The sequence below is a fragment of the Pteropus medius genome, unplaced genomic scaffold, assembly GCF_902729225.1.
Source record: "Pteropus medius unplaced genomic scaffold, Ma_sr-lr_union100, whole genome shotgun sequence".
Lineage (NCBI taxonomy): Eukaryota > Metazoa > Chordata > Mammalia > Chiroptera > Pteropodidae > Pteropus > Pteropus medius.
In genome coordinates, this window is record NW_024353908.1 from 4,226,728 (window position 1) to 4,243,699 (window position 16,972).

At 41.6% G+C, this 16,972-nt stretch overlaps 2 protein-coding genes across 21 annotated transcripts in view; one reads left to right on the plus strand and one right to left on the minus strand.

The window, feature by feature from the left end:
- The window catches only part of EIF4E3 (eukaryotic translation initiation factor 4E family member 3), a 337,156-nt gene that overhangs the window by 119,221 nt on the left and 200,963 nt on the right, over positions 1-16,972 (plus strand). For 12 of the 18 annotated variants that reach the window (XR_005650437.1, XR_005650439.1, XR_005650438.1 and 9 more), the window contains exons 1-2: positions 12,102-13,055; positions 14,883-15,026. Coding sequence is in view for 12 of the 18 variants with exons in the window: in XM_039851686.1 (XP_039707620.1) it covers positions 12,127-13,055; positions 14,883-15,026 (1,073 nt within the window). In the remaining 6 variants the exon portion in view is untranslated. Of the gene's footprint in view, positions 1-12,101; positions 13,056-14,882; positions 15,027-16,972 lie in introns of those variants that run through there. The other 6 variants (XR_005650442.1, XR_005650440.1, XR_005650443.1 and 3 more) reach the window with 1 other exon arrangement.
- Positions 9,096-14,538, minus strand: LOC120593766 (uncharacterized). Of its 3 annotated transcripts, none has more exons than XM_039851702.1 (2): positions 14,005-14,538; positions 9,096-11,359 (listed from the first exon to the last, which is right to left on the minus strand). In XM_039851702.1, exons 1-2 carry the CDS (start codon positions 14,527-14,529, stop codon positions 11,192-11,194), a joined length of 693 nt encoding a protein of 230 aa, XP_039707636.1. In that variant the 5' UTR covers positions 14,530-14,538; the 3' UTR covers positions 9,096-11,191. The 3 variants fall into 3 exon arrangements, 2 of the variants coding, with proteins under 2 accessions (XP_039707636.1, XP_039707635.1); XM_039851701.1 differs by having other exon boundaries at positions 13,835-14,538; XR_005650444.1 differs by having other exon boundaries at positions 9,346-11,359; positions 11,617-14,538.

Here is a 16,972-nt window from a genome sequence, read left to right on the forward strand (position 1 = left end):
TTGTAGCATCAATACACAAAATAGGCATAAAATAATTTTACCCTAAGTAAAGCAATCATGATATAGGTGAATTTTAGAGAGAAAAATTTGTAAGGACACTAGAGAGTATGAAATTCTAAACTATATTTTCTTTTGTTATAAACCAGAAAAGCCAACTTTAACATTGTCATATAACCAAGGAGCTACTGTAACTTTCTAAATATATTATTCAGTACTGAGCATGAGATGAAACTGTAAGAAAAACTAAAGTCTTTCTCTTTATGATTCTTTCTGCCCTACTATAAAGTCCTAGAATAATCTTACTGTATTGGACACTGGAGCAGAGCATTTTTGAGAGTGTGTATGTTTGTGTGTTTGCTCTGCTCACATTATTTCTTTTCTGCATATGGAGACCAAACTGTTTATAGGGGAGGTATAAACAAACAAACAACTGGGTAATACACTTCCAAACATTCAGAAACATGTGACCTTTCAGCCAGCACAGAGATCCATGAGGCAAGCAGCAGGCCAGCCATGCTTAATTCTTTTAGAGCATAGATGTTGCCGTTTCCTTAGGGATGACAATATAAATTAAACAGACCATTATCATCTCTTCACCAGAATTCTAACTTCTGAATTCTGACCTAGAAAATGCACAATTTGTTCCCTTTGAGCATAAGATTCATGCTGTCCCAGCCCCTGCTGGAACAACCAGAGAAGATTTGATTGGCCTCTTCTACCTTTTGCTGTTTTGTGTCCTAAGACAAGCATTCCAGAAGAAGATATTTTCTGTTGCCTGGAGGAAAGGCTGGTTTTGTTGTGCCAATTGGAGTCTTGTAGGTATGCCAGAATCATAATCTTCATTCCACCATTTCTCTCTGGGCCCTAAACTCTTTTCAGTAGAATGCCACAGCTCACTTGCCACTAAGAGATATATTCTCTTTCTCTCTCTCCCTGCCTCCTAAAAACACAAATTTTGACATCATTTTCTGAATCTTTCTAGGACCTATGTACTTCTTCTAGTTAAGCTGGGGAGTCAATGTGTTTTCAGAATGGCCTGATCTTCCCACAGTTGGTTTATTAACCTTCAAACTTCTCTGTAACCATTTTATCATTATTATTCATTTATTTTTCTATTTTTATCCCTTGCCTCAAAATCTACAAAAGTTTTATTTAGTATTTTCTTATTGTTTAAGTGATAATTCTAACAAAATACATACTCTTTGTGGACCTGTTCAGTTTATTTTGGTGCTTATAGCTTCTAGTTTCCTCAAAAAATGCTCAGTTGAAAAATTACACATAATTCACAAGAATGTAAGCTCCATGAAGGCAAGGATTTTTATTTTTTGTTTACTCCTCTTCCCAAATGTCTAAAACAGTGAATGGTACACAGTAGCACACAATGAATATGTGTTGAATGAAAGATTGAATAAAACTGATATCAGGCTTGCTGTGTGAGGGGCCCTGGCAGATGCCCACTTCTGCTTCTCATAAGAAGGTTCCTCCAAAGTTGAAATGAATCCCTAGAATCATGTTAGAGTGTAAAACCATCAAAATTCCAAGGTTAGCAAAAGTCTTGGAAACAAACACTTGTTTTTTCCAAATCATTCTATCAATCTAGTAGTCATTCAGACCTTTCCATTATTATTCATTAAAATAGCAACAACATGCTGGGTTACATAAGTTTTTCAGGAACCGCAGAGAGAGGGCTGAGTTAGTATTGAGAAGGTGGAGTTTGTGATAGGCACTGACCCCTCCATATGATAAACTGTCTGGCTGGTTCCACAGCTTCCTACACCTGAGATGCAAATGCCTTGGGACTTCCTAGAGGAAGAGGAATTTTAATTAGAACATCTAGATGAAGTTTCCACCTAATATAAATTCCATGTGTCATCTTATGAGATGCAATATCCTAAAGTTCTGATTCTATTCGTCGCCACTTCCTTTATTGCATTTTGTTTTTAGATTGAGATCTGTGAGTCTGACACAAACATCTGACATTGTTTATGGAGTCACTGACTTTAATAAAGTCTACTTAATCATGATGGAACAAGCTTTGCTGCCAATAGCTTTGTCAGAACTGAAAAGGTTTGATGGTGACTATGGCTATGGAGTTACAGTCACAAAACTCTGTTCAAGTTACAAAGAACCTCACCTTAAGCCACCTTTTTCTTGAAAAGAAAATTATTTGGCTACTCGCTCACAGATAGAAATGAGACTGATTTCTGCTTTTCCTCGTGGAGGAAGTTATCAGATAAAAACCAGTGTCAGGGAGAGGAATGTTGGTGCCCCAGAGAGAGTCCTGCCTGCCTGCCCTCGGGGTGCTTTCAGTAGCGATTCTTACCTGATGGCAATTTTACCTCCTGGGAGACTTTTGGCAATGTCTGGAGACATTTTTGGTTGTCACAACTGGGGTCACTGATATCTAGTAGGGAGAAGCCAGTTATGGCTGCTAAGCATCCTACAAGGTATAACATAGTACCCCATAGCGCAGAATTATCCAGCCCCAAAAGTCAACAGTGCCCAGGTCAAGAAATCCTGATCTGTTTCTCAAGATCAGGCTCAGTTTCATGAGAATGTCCCTGTCTGGGAAAGTGATTCTTCTATGGCTGTTTCCAGTTCTGACTTAAACACACACACACACACACACACACACACACACACACACATATAAATATATATATATATCTCCATCTTATTCTAGCATCGAGGATTGATCAATTGCAGGCAGACTTGATTTCAGAAGCTGGTGAGGCAGGCAGCCTAAGTGGAATGATTTGAAAGGCACTGAGAAAATCCAGATAAAATGTTCTACATCTGAGCTCCAAGGCCTAGAATTCCTTCAGTTAAAACCTGGAGAAGCTCTGAGAGAGTCAGGATTCCTGAATTTTGAATCAAGCTCTGCTTCTTCCAATGCACTAAGATTTGTTGAGCATTTACTCAGCCCCCAGCCCTGGGCTAACTACTGCAAATGCATTCTTTCAGTCCATCCTTTCAACAACCCTGTAAGATGTGTGCAGAGTAACACATTTTTTTATTCCACTACAAAACTAATTAGAACTAATAAATGAGTTCAGTATTCAGTCAAATTGCAGGATACAAAATTAATATACAGAAATCAGCGGCATCCCTATACACTGATAACAAACTAGTAGAAACAGAAATTAAGAAAACAATCACATTTACAATTATATCTAAAAAAGAAAAGTACCTAGGAATAAATTTGACCAAAGAGATGAAAGACCTGTACTTTGAAAGGTATAAGACACCAATGAAAGAAATTGAAGATGACACAAATAAATGGAAGCATATACCATGCTTAGGGGTTGGAATAATTAATATCATTAAAATATTCATACTACCCAAAGCAATCTACAGAGTCAATGCAATCCATATAAAAAAATCAATGGCATTTTCACAGAGCTAGAACAAATAATTCTAAAATTTATATGGAACCACATAAGACCCGAATAGCCAAAGTAATCTTGAGAAAGAACAAAGCTGGAGGTATCATGCTACCTGTTATCAAACTATACTCCAAGGCCAAAGCAATCAATATAGTATAGTCCTGGCACAAAAATAGACACATAGATCAATGGAACAGAATCTATAGCCCAGAAATAAATCCGTGCTTACATGGTCAATTACTCTATGACAAAGAGGTAGGAATAGGCAATGGGGAAAAGATAGTCTCGTCAATAATGATGTTGGGAAAATTGGACAGATACATGCAAAAAATGATGCTGGACCACTTTATTACACCATATACAAAAATAAACTCAAGATGGATTAAAGACTTAAATGTAAGACCTAAAACCATAAAACTCCTATGGGAAAACATAAGTAGTAAACTCTTTCACATTGGTCTTAGTAATTTTTTTGGGGGGGGGTATGTCTCCTCAAATAATGGCAACAAAAGAAAAATAAACAAGTGAGACTACATCAAACTAGAAAGCTTTTTCATGTTAAGGAAACCATCAATAAAACAAACAAAACAAAACAAAAAACCCTACTGAATGGGAGAAGATATTTGCAAATGATATATCCAACAAAGGGTTAATATCCAAAAAACATAAAGAATTCATACAACACAACATCAAAAAAAATTCTATTAAAAAATAGACATTTCTCCAATATACATGAATATACATTTTTCCAAAGAAGATATACAGATGGTCAACAGACATGGAAAGATGCTCAACATCACTAATTATCAGGGAAATGCAAATCAAAACCATGATGAGATATCACCTCGAACCTATCAGAATGGCTATTAACAAAAAGTCAGTAGCAAGTGTTGGCAAGGCAGTGGAGAAACAGGAACCCTCGTACATTGTTGGTGGGATTATAAATTGGTGCAGACACCTTAGAAAAGAGTACGTAGTTTCCTCAAAAATGTCAAAATAGAGCTGCCATATGATCCAGCAATTCCACTTCTGGGCATTTATCTGAAGAAAATAAAACCACTAGTTCAAAAAGATATATGCACCCCTATGTTCATTGTAGCATTGTTTACAATAGCCAAGATATGGAAGCAAGCTAGGTGTCCATTGATAGAAGAATGGATAAAGAAAATGTGAACACACACACACATACAATAGAATATTACTCAGCCCTAAATAAATGAAATCTTGCCATTTGTAACAGCATTGATGGACCTAAAAGGCATTATGCTAAGTGAAATAAGTCAGAGAAAACAAATACCATATGATCTTGCTTAAATGTGGAACCTAAAAAAAAATCAAAACAAATGAAAAAACATAACAGAAACAGACCCACAGATATAGAGAATAAGCTGATTGTTGCCAGAGGAAAGATGGGTAAAAAAGGGGAAGGGGATTAATAAGTACACACTTCCAATGATTGACTATTTTCCCTATGCTGTTTTACAACCCTATGACTTCCAAATAAGTCATGAGGATGTAAAGTACAGACAGTATAGGGAAAATAGTCAATAATATCGTAATAACTTTGTATGGCAACAGATGGTTCCTAGACTTTGTGTGATGATCACGTTGTCAGGTAGATGATTGTCAAATCACTATGTTGTACCCCTGAAACTAATAAAATATTGTTAACTATACTTTAATAAAAAATAAATTTTAAAAGAAGATATATGCAGTTACTGCTGCTGTGTTACCAAGGAGCAGATTGAAAAGGTTCAGGAACTTACTCAAAGTGACATACCGGTAAGTGTGGTGCTGGGATTTTCACCTAGGTATGTCTGACACCCAAGACTCCCCAGTTACCAAGACTTTACCTTGCCTAGTTCTGAGGCGTTTCAGCTAATCTTTCTGTCACTATTTTCACTACTTTCACTTTCTGTCACTATTTTCACTTGTGGAAAACCAGTAAGTTAAATTACATGACCTCTAGGAACCTTTTGCAATGCTACAGTGTCTTGTTTTGTTTATGTCATGTCTTCTTTTTTTTTTTAATTAAATATATTTGACATATAACATTGTATAAATTGAAGGTATAACCTGTTGTATAATCTGTTAACTTTGATACATTTACATATTGTAATATGATTACCTTTGTAGCTATATTTATTACATTACATGATTATAGTACAATTCTGTGGTCTATAGTCATTCTATTACTGTTCGTCTTGCCCTCTTTAAAGTTCTTTTTTATAAATGGAGATAGTCCCAGTATAGATAATAATTAGAAATCCTCACAGAAGGATTCCAAACCTCAATGTATATCATAACCAGCTGGTGACCTTCTAAGAATTCCTGTTTCCATGGTCCCTCACCAAATGAGGACTATTTGGATAAAAATCTGGATTTCTTGACTCTCTTGAAAATTCAAAAGTTCTTTCTGCCTTGGGCTTGCTTTCCCAATGAGGGCACTCAACATCTGCTCCGTTTTAGTTGAGGCCTATGTGCTCAAATTCCCCACAGTACCCACTGCTCCCTGACTACACATAACCCGCTTTAAATAATATAGGTTATGTGATTGAGTGCTCTAGGCCATGTTATCAGTCATCTAGTAAAACTTGTTAAAACACTGATTATTGGACCCCACTAATCTTCTGTAAGAAATCTTCTGTCACTTTCTCATTTATGTATGTTTATACACACACACACACACACACACACACACACACATATATGTTATATATATATGTTATATATATAACACACACATATATATGTATGTGTTATAATCCAATACTATTGTTATTTCTTTTCTTGTTCAAGATGTTTCAACTTTGAGCATTGGGGAGCTCTTTCAGGTTAGCTCCTATGCCTTTCCTTAAGTCTCTCCACACCTTCTACTGTCTTTTTTTTTTTTTTTGCACTTCCTTTAGCACTTTCTGGCATAAGATACTCCAGGCTAATCTTGTATTTTCCCTGCCCCATCCCTGGAATTAACTAGTTTTTCAAGATCCCTAATTTCTTTTATTGGAGAAAGGTATTTAGAAAACAAGATCTGGGTGCTAGTTGTGCTCATTGCTATTGGGGTGTATTTGCTGCTTCTAGCCCCTTTTAGTGGACGGAGCTAGGAAATATATGTATGTATATTAACTTACACATACATATACATAGAGGTCTATTTCTGTATTTATCTGTAAATATAAATGTATATTTTTAAAAACTGTCCATATGGATACCTAGGACTCCAATTCATTACCAAAGGATTCAGCCTAGCCTTGGGGATATCAGAGTTTTAATCTTTATATGGCTTTTTAACTTTAACAGTGGCTCAAGAACATCCTGGGGCTGAGGGGTGGGGAGCTTCTCTTGATAGCTATTTTATAGATGTTACTAAAAAAAAAAAAATCTTGAATTTAGCATAACAAAAATCTCAGCCTATCCCCATGCTTAGTATTCTACAGCTCCTTTTAAAATCTTCTGTAATTTGGAACACACAACCTCACTGTGCCTGAAGGTGGGAAGACCTGCCTCATTTCCCTTCTCATACAAACAGTTTGTCTCCAGCCTACAGAACAATACCTATTGTAATACTGAGCTGGTACCTGTGGATTCTAAATTTAAGCCAAGACACTTCTCAGAGATTATAATCAGAATTTTGCTTTACACGTGAAATCTTATTTTAAATTCAGGTACACAATTACTCAGAGACTTAATTATAGTGCCTTAGGACAGTATTAAAACAATAGTTTTAATTATTTTTTGGGCGGTTACAAAAGTAACTTGTTTTCTTGTTAGGAAGGTAAAGTGACTAGTCTTTTTGAGAACTTCACAGAAACAAATGAACCATCAGCAGGGAGGTTTACCTGTGGTTCCTACATGTTTATTGATGAAGCAACCATACTTAGATGGGGTCCTCCTTCCTTTCATTATACTCAATGTAAATCTAGTGGTGCTTGGATGTGTCTCTATAAACTGCGTAGGGAACTGGAAAGAGAATCCAAACAGGACGGCTCATGGGTTGCCAGAGGTGTGGCCCCTCAGTGGTTTGGAAAACGTTCTCAGTTTTAAACAGCAATACCTGTAATTACGGAGGCGTCATCCCTTCCATAAAAAAGAAAACAAAACAAAGAAAGCAAAGCCCTTCTACTAACACAGTGTAGTCATAGCATGTGTTCAGTCTTCCCAAAACCTGTCTGGCATTTGTTTCTGGCGTGGTGGGGAATATCTTCCATCCTTCTCTGAGCACTCATAAAACAATACAAAGGTAAACAATTGGAAGGCAATTAGCAGTCTCTTTGGGGTAACAGGAGAGAGAAGTCACCCTGCTATTAATGTTAAAGGAATTAATCATGGTTTACATAGGTGATTTAGTGGCTTAACTTTGCACGTGGTTGAAAACAAGGAACCAACAAAGTTTACAAAAGACACCAGTTTGGAGAACCAGGTATGGCATACAGCTTACAGTGCTGTTGAGCAGTTTAAGACTGTAAAGATTGTGGAGATGGTGTGTGTTATGTGAGTGGCTACGTGCACTGCAGATGTGTTTCTCAAACTTGTATGAGTGTCAGACTCAGCTGGGAAGATTTGTTAAAATGCAGATTTTGATTCAGTAGGTATAGGGAGTGGACTGATTCTACATTTTTAACATACTCTCAGGTGGTGCCCATGTTGCAGGTCAGCATATCTCATTTTGTATAGCAAGGCTCTAGATTGTTCTAGTTACCTCTGGCAAGTAGGATTGAGCTGCCGTACTCCCTTTATGTGTCTTCAAATTACCAACATGTTGCACTGTGAATCTTCAGGGGTTACGGGACTAGAATAGCTTTTTGGGGTGGAAGTACTTGGCCAAATGGTTCATTGTGCATTGCAGTTTATAGGGATTACAATCTACTGGGAACCACAGGACAAAGAGTTATAGACTATAGTTATCAGCAACCTCTTTTCACCAGGACCAATTAGAAAAACATAAAAAATATTTGCAGGCCATGTTTATATTTATAGAACTGTGCCTTTAAAAGGAAGAAAGCAGGAAATGCAATCTTTATAACTAAGGCCTCTCTTTGTGGTTAAAACTTCAGAAAATGAACTATTGTTTATAGTTTTAATGATGAGCCTCTGATCAAATTTTGTTTTGGGGGAAAAGCCTTTTAAAACTGGGATCTTTCACCATTCTTTGACCAGCTTTTCAAACCACTCTATTATTATCAAATGTGGTTTTTCCTAGAGTGTCTAATATTGTATACTTTAAAACAGGAGCTAGCTGTTGATTTCTGGTGTGGACATACAGTGACATCAGAATGAAGGACACTTCTCTTGCCACTTACTGTGAAACACATTATTTTCATTAGCCATTTTTCTCTTCTGGGAAGGAAAGAGGAGTGTAAGTTTTCATTTAAAGAAGAGTCTGACCACTTGTTACTAACCTGTCTCTTCTCTCTACTTCCTTTTTCTCCTCCCAGCCCTCCCCCCTTTACTTCTCTGTGTTTACCCCCACCTGGACATCTGCCACACCCGAGGGAGAGGTAAGGGTGAGTAGGGGGTTGAACTTGACCCTCCATGGCCTCTGTTTCTCCTCTGTCTGTAAAGGGATATTTAGGTTGGCTGTTTCTGAAAAGCCAGACAGGCCACATAATGTGTGAAGATGAGTGGCACATCTCTTGTGAAGTGGAAAGCATGAGACTGAAATACATAAAGGCATCGAGTCCAGGCACCTGGGTTCTGATCCTTTTCCAACCACTAACCAATTATTTGGCCTTAGAGGGTGATCTAACCTTCCTGGGCCTCAGCTTTCTATTTGGTAATTTGATGTTTCTCAAAGTGTAGGAGCCTTGCCACTGGGACGGCATTAGATAACATTAAATCACATATTGAGAACGATACTCCCTTTGCAATCACTTTCAATCCTTTGGTTGTCCACAAAAACAAAGAGAAAACCAATTCTCCATTGATACTCCTGCTATTAACACTTCTCAACACTTGCCACTGTTTTTTAAAAAATTATTTTTAATTTTTATATTTTTTGCCACTGTCCATTTCTAACAAAGAGAAGTCAGTGGTTTAGTTTTCACTGTGATTGTTTTTAATTTATGGAGGGTGATACTGATTTCTCATTTAAACTAGTAATAGAAAAATAAATAAAATATAGGTTGATTTAAAGGAAAATATTTGGACAATTACCATAATAACTGTACTCTAATGAGCATAGCATATTAATTATTCAGGAACTATTGTTATATAGTTATGGCAAAAGTTAGGAAGATGGTAATTATAGTTTAAGAAACATTGAATTAGGTGATTTTAAAGTTTCTGTTTACTCAAAACTTAGAAGAGCATTCACGTATCTCATTAAGTGGTAAACATCCACTTCAGTTTCTGTTCCTCAAAATGTGCATCTATTCATTGACACGATATTTGCAGAACAAAGTTGGTATTTGACTAATAGTTAATAGTACATGGCAGGGCACTAACATGTTCTGATACCTTTGGGAAAATTTTGGCCACAGTTAACTATAATTTGCTAATTTTGCATTTACGTTTTTGTCCCCTATTACTTAAAGTATCACAAAATGGGGACAAGCACCTTTGCCTTGTAATTAAAAATGAGACGATGTCAGGAACATCTGTTTAAAAAGGGATTTCTATTTGTTTTACCACCAAAAGGTGGCGTCCTACCCCCACGCCCTTTATTTAAAAACCCTTGCTTTAACAAAAAGAAACTTCGAGTTGATTACTGATAAAGAAATTAAAATGTGCTCCCCATGAATGTAACGTGACAGTGTTGAAAATGAACAATATGTTAAACTGCAGTTAAGTTTCCCTCTAATGTAAGCCAAATGGATGTAGAGTTCTTTAATAAGACAGCACATTAGACAGTATCACATACAGAATTGAGTAAAATATATCATGGGATTTACAACTAGGATTTCCTTTTGTCTGCAAAACTTGTTGCCAATCTGACTTTGGCCCCCACTTTCAAATGAATGTAGAATTTAAGGCAGTTAAAATGCAGAATAAGGTCAGTGCCAATCTAAAGAAATTATTAGTATGGTAATACTGATAATTTTTTTAAGACCCACTGTTCAATCTGAAAACCAACCTCAGAGCATGAATTGTTCTTTACAGACTAGGAAAAAATTTATCACATTTAAATAAATCGCTGTTTCCCTGAGTTATAACTCAGCAACCCAACATATACCATAAATGTTATACCTGGCATAAACATTTTAGAAATGAAAAAACATTTTTTCCTGCAATAGACTGGCTACTTTGAGCAGTAAGTTGACATAAAGTTTTCATGTCAGTGCCTAGGTCATAGTAATCATTCAATAAATATCAGATGTTATTCCTGACAGCTGCAGACTGTGAGCTCCTCAAGGGCAGGAATTTTATTTATTTTTGCATCCCTCAGTGCCTACTATATAGTCTAGAACGTAGTAGGTGTGTCATTAATGTCTTAATGTCTTGAATTAAAGATAACATGAACCCTAGCCTCTAGGAAGTTCTACTCAAACTAAAATGCATTTTATTTATCTAGTCTCAAAGATCTGATTGATGGCCTTGTGTGGATAGCATGGAATCTTGTGCAGCATACATTCAATATAAATCCGACTATGGTAGAATTACCTTATCATAGTCTCCCTTTCTCTGGCTTTATTCTGTAACACCAGTGAATGCCTTTGTTATTTTTTACTTGCAAAACAGATGCAATTTTAAAGTGGTAGTCTTATGCTATTATTGAAATTGAGATTTAGAATTCTGTAAATGTTTAACAATATTTGTAAAAAATTTTCCAAAAGAATTTATAATATCCTTTTTAGGATATTTATTATCTACAACTGTGCTAGTCTTAAATCCAATCCGGCAGTACTCTCCGAGCCCCTCATCCCTGGTATGTTGTAGGAATCCACAGGGGTGACTTTCAGTATATTCTCATAAAGAGCTGGCCAGTAGCTTGGAAGTACTGACTTGGGAATTTGGCAGCATCTGGGGTGATGAATCTGAAAAAAATTATTTCTATGAACAACAACAACAAACCACAGGAACCTATATCTTTCTAAGTCACATTTTGGAAACAAAAAGTCTTCTTCTCTATTTGTATTGATAAAAGCGAAAGAAATACTAGTGTCTTTTGTTTTATACATTTTAAAAATATATTTCAAAACATTTCATTCAGGCTCCTAATTTTTTCCTTCAAATTTCTAAATTTCACCAAACTTCAAAACGGCACCGAGAAGAAAAAAAAAAAAAATCTCACCTTTCCAAAGAATTGGACAAAGCTTTTTGCAAGTGACTGATCTCTTGGAGAGCAGGTAATCTGTGTTAAACAACTGATTGACATGCTAGCCCCTGGGCATTTTCTTAAGAGAAACGTGGCAAGAACACAGCTCCTGATGCAGCCACTTTCCCCCGAAGTGGATCTAACTACACATTCCTGCAGTGACTCTGACAAGGACAGGACGGGGGTGGTGGGGGGGATCAGGGGAGGGGCTCGTCCCACATTACACTTTCCTAATTCAAAATACAGGGAAAAATCCGTCGCTGGCAGGTTTCTGCTTCCTTGCAAACAGGGGTTTGTCCTTCTGTTGAACTTTCACCTCCCGAACTCGCCTTCTTTCATTGGACAAAGTGCAGAAAGAAAGAGATCGAGGGTGGATGGGAGAGGAGAAAGGGGGTTGAAAACACCACCCCTCCTCCCCCTCCTTCAACTGTCACTGATGGCAAAAACACTTTCACTTTTAACTGGAGGAGACTCACATCCTTGCCTATGTTCTCCCCTTCCTTCTATATTTTTAGCTCAGAAACCAAGCGAATAGCCATCACATTCCCATCTTCGGCCCTATTTAACACTCTGCCTATCATTTTATTCCAGCTTCTGAATGGGCCCCCCCTTCCCGGTCTTCTGAGGAATCCCTCCTCCCTCTTGCCCCTTATTTTCCAGGTCTTTCTAGCCAGATCCCTCTTTTGCCAGGGACTACTCTGGCGTTCCCTTCCTCCTCTGGTCTGTGCGGTTCTGCTTCCCTCTTCTCTAATCCATCCAGCCTGGACGCTCCTAATTTCCACCTCCCGAGACCTCTCCCCCGAGCGACCCCCACCCTCCAACCTTGTTCTAGCAGCTGCGTTTTTTTTTCTTCTCTCTCTTTTTTTTTTTTTTGCTGAGAGCCTTGTTGTTTACCCAGCAGGTGGATGTGACGTCAGGGACGCACAACAGCAAAAAATAACAACATCTCCCTCCGCGACGTGTTGGCCTCCCGCGCGCCTTATTTATTTATTTGTTCCGGGAGGCCGGGGGGAGGGGAGTGGGTGCCAGCGCTCGAGTGTCCGGGGGATGGCGGCTCGCACTCCGGGGGCGCTGGAGGCCTTGGGGTGCGCGAGGCGGGCAGGGGGCCCTAGCAGGAGGCCGGGGAACGGGCTGGGGAGTGCCCCCAGCCAAACGCTACCCGCGCCGCCGTCGCCACCGGCGCTGGCAGGGCTCCGGGAAGCTAGTCCCGAGCGGAGGAATCTATTGTTATTTATTGTGTGGCGGTTGCATGCTGTACTCGCGGTGGCCCTGCCCTCGCCCGGGAGTGCGTGTGTGCGCGAGTGTGTGTGCGCGAGTGAGTGTGTGCGAGGGGGTGCGCGCGCGGGCGGGAGTGGGCGCGCGCGGGGAAAGGCCCGAAAACACCTTAGTTTGCACCGAGAGACCATTTGCAGCGGGTGAGTTTGTATTTTTCCATTTCTGCTCCACTTTTTCCCAAGCCGCCTCCTGCCTTGTTTCCGCCACTTTAAACAACAACAACAACCAGCACAAAAAAAAAAAAAAGAAAAGAAAAAAAAAGAAAAAAAGAAAAAATACCACTCTCCACCTCCAAGCTCCACGTGCATCTTCCCCAGCCCTCCCCTCTCAGCCTCTCTCCCACACAGGTCGGGGCCCAGGCTCTGGGGTCAGGGTGGGTGCTGCGGGCCGGCGCGGGTAGGTGGAGGGGACTTAAGAGGCGCCTGAAGTCTTGGGTCCATTTGCATAAGTCAAATGGCGGGGGGGGCAGCGGCGGCGAGAAGGCGAGATCGCCTTCCCCTCGGCCCCTTCACGCCTTGTTCTGTGCTCGCCACGATTGCCGCGGGGAGAGAAATAAATAAGCCCAGGCCGCCTGGAGCAACTTTAGGAGTACCGCGTCGGGGTGCTTGCCGAGGAGCCGGGCGGGTGCAGGGCCCCGGGTCGGGTCCTTGGCGGGAGGGGGCGCGCGTTGGGCGCCTCTGCAGCTCAAAGTTTGGACTTGGAGCAAACTTTTCCCCTTCGCTTTCCGCGAGTGTGTGCCCTCGGGTTGCTCCGCGAGCTGCGGCAGAATGGGGACACCCGCTCTTAGTGCCCCGCTCCTGTGGACATCCCCGGTGCCACGCACGCCTTGCCCTGAGTCCGGCGGCTAGAGCACCCCTTCGCTGCCTCCTGGAGCCCAGCAGACTCAGACACACTCGCACACCCCCAGCTAGAAACGCACCTCCATGCGCGCTCGGCCCACGGAACCCAGCCTCCCCGCGAAGGGCCCGCGGCAGCCGGGGCCAGATCGGCGAGTGGGGAGTAGGAGCAGAGTGCGCTGCGGCGAGTCGCCGCGCTCGGATTTCCCTCCTCTCCGCCACACACATTTTCTGGTTTTACCCCCTTCTTAACCTTGGGGAACGGGGGGACTTCCCAAACTCCGATCTGTCCTGAGACGCGCGAGTCGCTACGTCCCTCTTGCTGTCCCGGCGGTCGATGGCTCTCCGTCCCTCGCCCGCGCACCGCCTTCCTTCCTCTTGAGCTCCCTGCGCTCCATTCCTGTCCCGCAGAGGACTCAGCTGAGCCGGTGAGCCGGAACCGCGTGTGCTTCGAGTGGGGACCGCGGCGCCGAAAGCCGAAGAGTTTGCTGGTTGCCGCGGGGTCGCGGTCATTCGTTGCCTCCGCCTCTCCTCGCCCCCGCCTCCTGCCCCCCTCCTCCCCAGATACCACAGAGCTTGGAAACTTCGATTCCTTCTCCTTTTTGGCCCTCAGCAAGTCTCCCTCCCCACCTGTTGTGAGCTCCGCCTCTGTCCCCGGAGACTGGCGGTGACACACGCGGGCACCGGAGAGCTCCGCGCCCAGAAACAAAGTCGCATGCCCCCGACTCAAGTGTTTGCTTCGAAATTGCTGCCTGCAGCAACACCCCCCCCGTCCCATTCCCGCACAGCTCCCGCCCCTTGAGAGAATAAGGACTAAATAAACGGTTGTAACTCCCAAGGTGCCCTGATCGTATCTATCCTCTCCCTCTCATCCTTCCTCCCACTTTGTTTTTGTTGTTGCAACTTTGTAAGATCCCGGGGAAGGTGCTCAGACTTTGCTCCGGCCGATTTCCCCGTCTCGGGATCCTTGCAGGGATTCCCTGAGCCACATCCTCTCTTCCCTCCACGCGCGCTCTGGCCTCCCTGCCCTCTGTCTTGGCCCCCCAGCCTACTCACTCACACCGCCCCCTCATTTCTTCCCTGCACTGGGAAGACTTGCTGAGGGTCGCCCCGGTTTCTTGTCAATCGCAGAACCCGAAAGTTTGCAAGAGGAAGAGAGCGCGCGGCGAGCGAGCGGACCAGGGGCAGCGGCAGCGGTGCCGGGGACCATGGTACTGCCGGCGCCTCCTCCGCGGGCGTGAAGGCGGCGCTCCCACTCCTTCCCCGGACTCCGCGGTAAGTTGAGGCGGCGGCGGGCGCCGGGGCCAGGACGCGGGGCGGGGGGACGAGGGGGCAAGGGGACACTTTAGAGCCTCGAGCTGAACTCGGGGGCTCTCTGTGCCCAAAGCGCCAGCATGGGCGGCGCGAGCGCAGCAATAGGTGCTGGGAGCCAGGAATGTGCCCATCTTCAAGCCGGTAGGTGTTTCAAAATACTGGACTTCCTCTTTTTTTCCCCTTTCCTTCCTAAATCCGAAAATCTTGAGATCAAAGTTTAGTGTGGAGAGTAAAGTGCTCAGATAAAATATGGTGACATCCCTTGCCCCCCTTCTCACCCTACTCCCTCCTTATAACTATTAATTATTTCCAAGTCATTGTGTCTAAATACCCTTGCCGGGCTGATTACAAAGTGTATTGATTTAGTCTGGGCTCATCCCACGCATTTCTTTTAATTCATTTTCCTTTTGCTCGATCAGAAAACCCGAAATAAAACTTATTTCTTTCTCTTCCCAACACCCCCTCCCTCCAGCTCTCATCTGTGAGGCTTGGGAAGAGCGATGAAATTAATATAAACATTTAATTTGGTTGCATTTGAGCTTCTCTGGCCCACTTACGAGAGCTGGCGTTGCTCTCGTGTCCGGTCACAGGTATTTTCTAAGTTCGATTTCCTTTTTTGTTACTGCTCTTTAAACAGGAATGCTGGAGGGTCATTCTGTATTCCCTTTGAAAGGAGTCTGTACATTGAAACCTTCTACACTTCACCTTTGGTTGTCCGTAGCCTTTAGGATTAAGGGTTTATACAATAGCCAAGTTGAGAAAACCTGAAGGATATTTAAGGAATTTTTCTACTGCTGAAAATATATTGAATTTATGCAAAATTTTTCCTTTCCACCTCACCCCCACCCCCGTTTTTCCACAGTAAGAATCGGTTAGAGGGGAAACGTCTTAACTGGAATTTGAGAGAAATAGACTTCAGGTGTTTTCTACCCAGTGTTAACCTGCATAATTGAGACAGGAGTTTCTGTTATTTTCGGTTCCAGAGAGAAATGTTTCAAATCTTTTTTAGAGTTCCACTGGAGTTTTGATTTTCAGAGTGGAAATACCTATGTCTTTGAGTCCAGGAAAAGAAAATTGGGCTCACAGCTTTAGACGTTTGGAACGGGTTTTTTTCCTCTCTGATTTTTCTACTCAAAATGTCTAATAACTAAAGAGCATTAAAAATATAAAAAACTCAACTAGTTACCATTCAAAAGGTGTCAGCTAAAATCTCTCTGCAAAGGGGGGAAAAAGGCTTAACGTCCAGCCACTGGCTGTTTATTTCCCCCCTTAGACTTTGGATTAGTATGTGAGAGGGAAAAAAAAAAAATCAGGGTTTTTTTGGGGGGGGGCAGTGAGTAAAGTAAACAGCCTCCAACTGCTGAACCTTGACAACCCAAATTAAGGAAGCAAGAGAGATCAAACAGAACTGCTGCTGGGTTGTTGTCATGAGCTCTACATGGAGAATCCTGGACTATTCGATCTAGCTGCAAAGCTATATATTCAGTAATGCAGAAATGGACCATTGCAAATGCTGATCTTTGTTGTGTAAGCGAAGGCTCACTTGGAAGGAAGTACTTAGCCTCTCTCTAGGCAGCATTTGAGTTCCTTATAAATGCTGAGTTGCTAAACAAGTTATTATTTTTAGTGCATTCTTGTTTACAAAGAGAATGCACTCAAAAGGTATTAAAAGAATATCAAGTCGTCCAGAGGCTGTCTTGCTACCCAGAACTGTGCAGAGAAATTCTTTTTACCAACATTAGACTCCTACACTAGAGTTAGATAACGTTTTCTCACATCAAGTTTAGAAGATCTGCCTTGTCAGGGAAGCCAGGGTTTTGTATGTGAGGGTTTAAATCTGATGTGCAGCTGAAAAAAAAAAAAAAAAATCCCTGGTGATGAAGTTTTGTGTCAGCCCACTCTTGGAA

What these genes read in the sequence shown, in the direction of transcription:
- LOC120593766 (XM_039851701.1), bottom strand. Translation starts at nt 14,529, where the DNA reads ATGGGACGGGGGGGGTGTTGCTGCAGGCAGCAATTTCGAAGCAAACAC. An exon ending in TGGGCCGAGCGCGCATGGAG is followed by an intron (nt 11,360 to 13,834) that starts GTGCGTTTCTAG and finishes AATTTTTTTCAG; the next exon opens with ATTCATCACCCCAGATGCTG.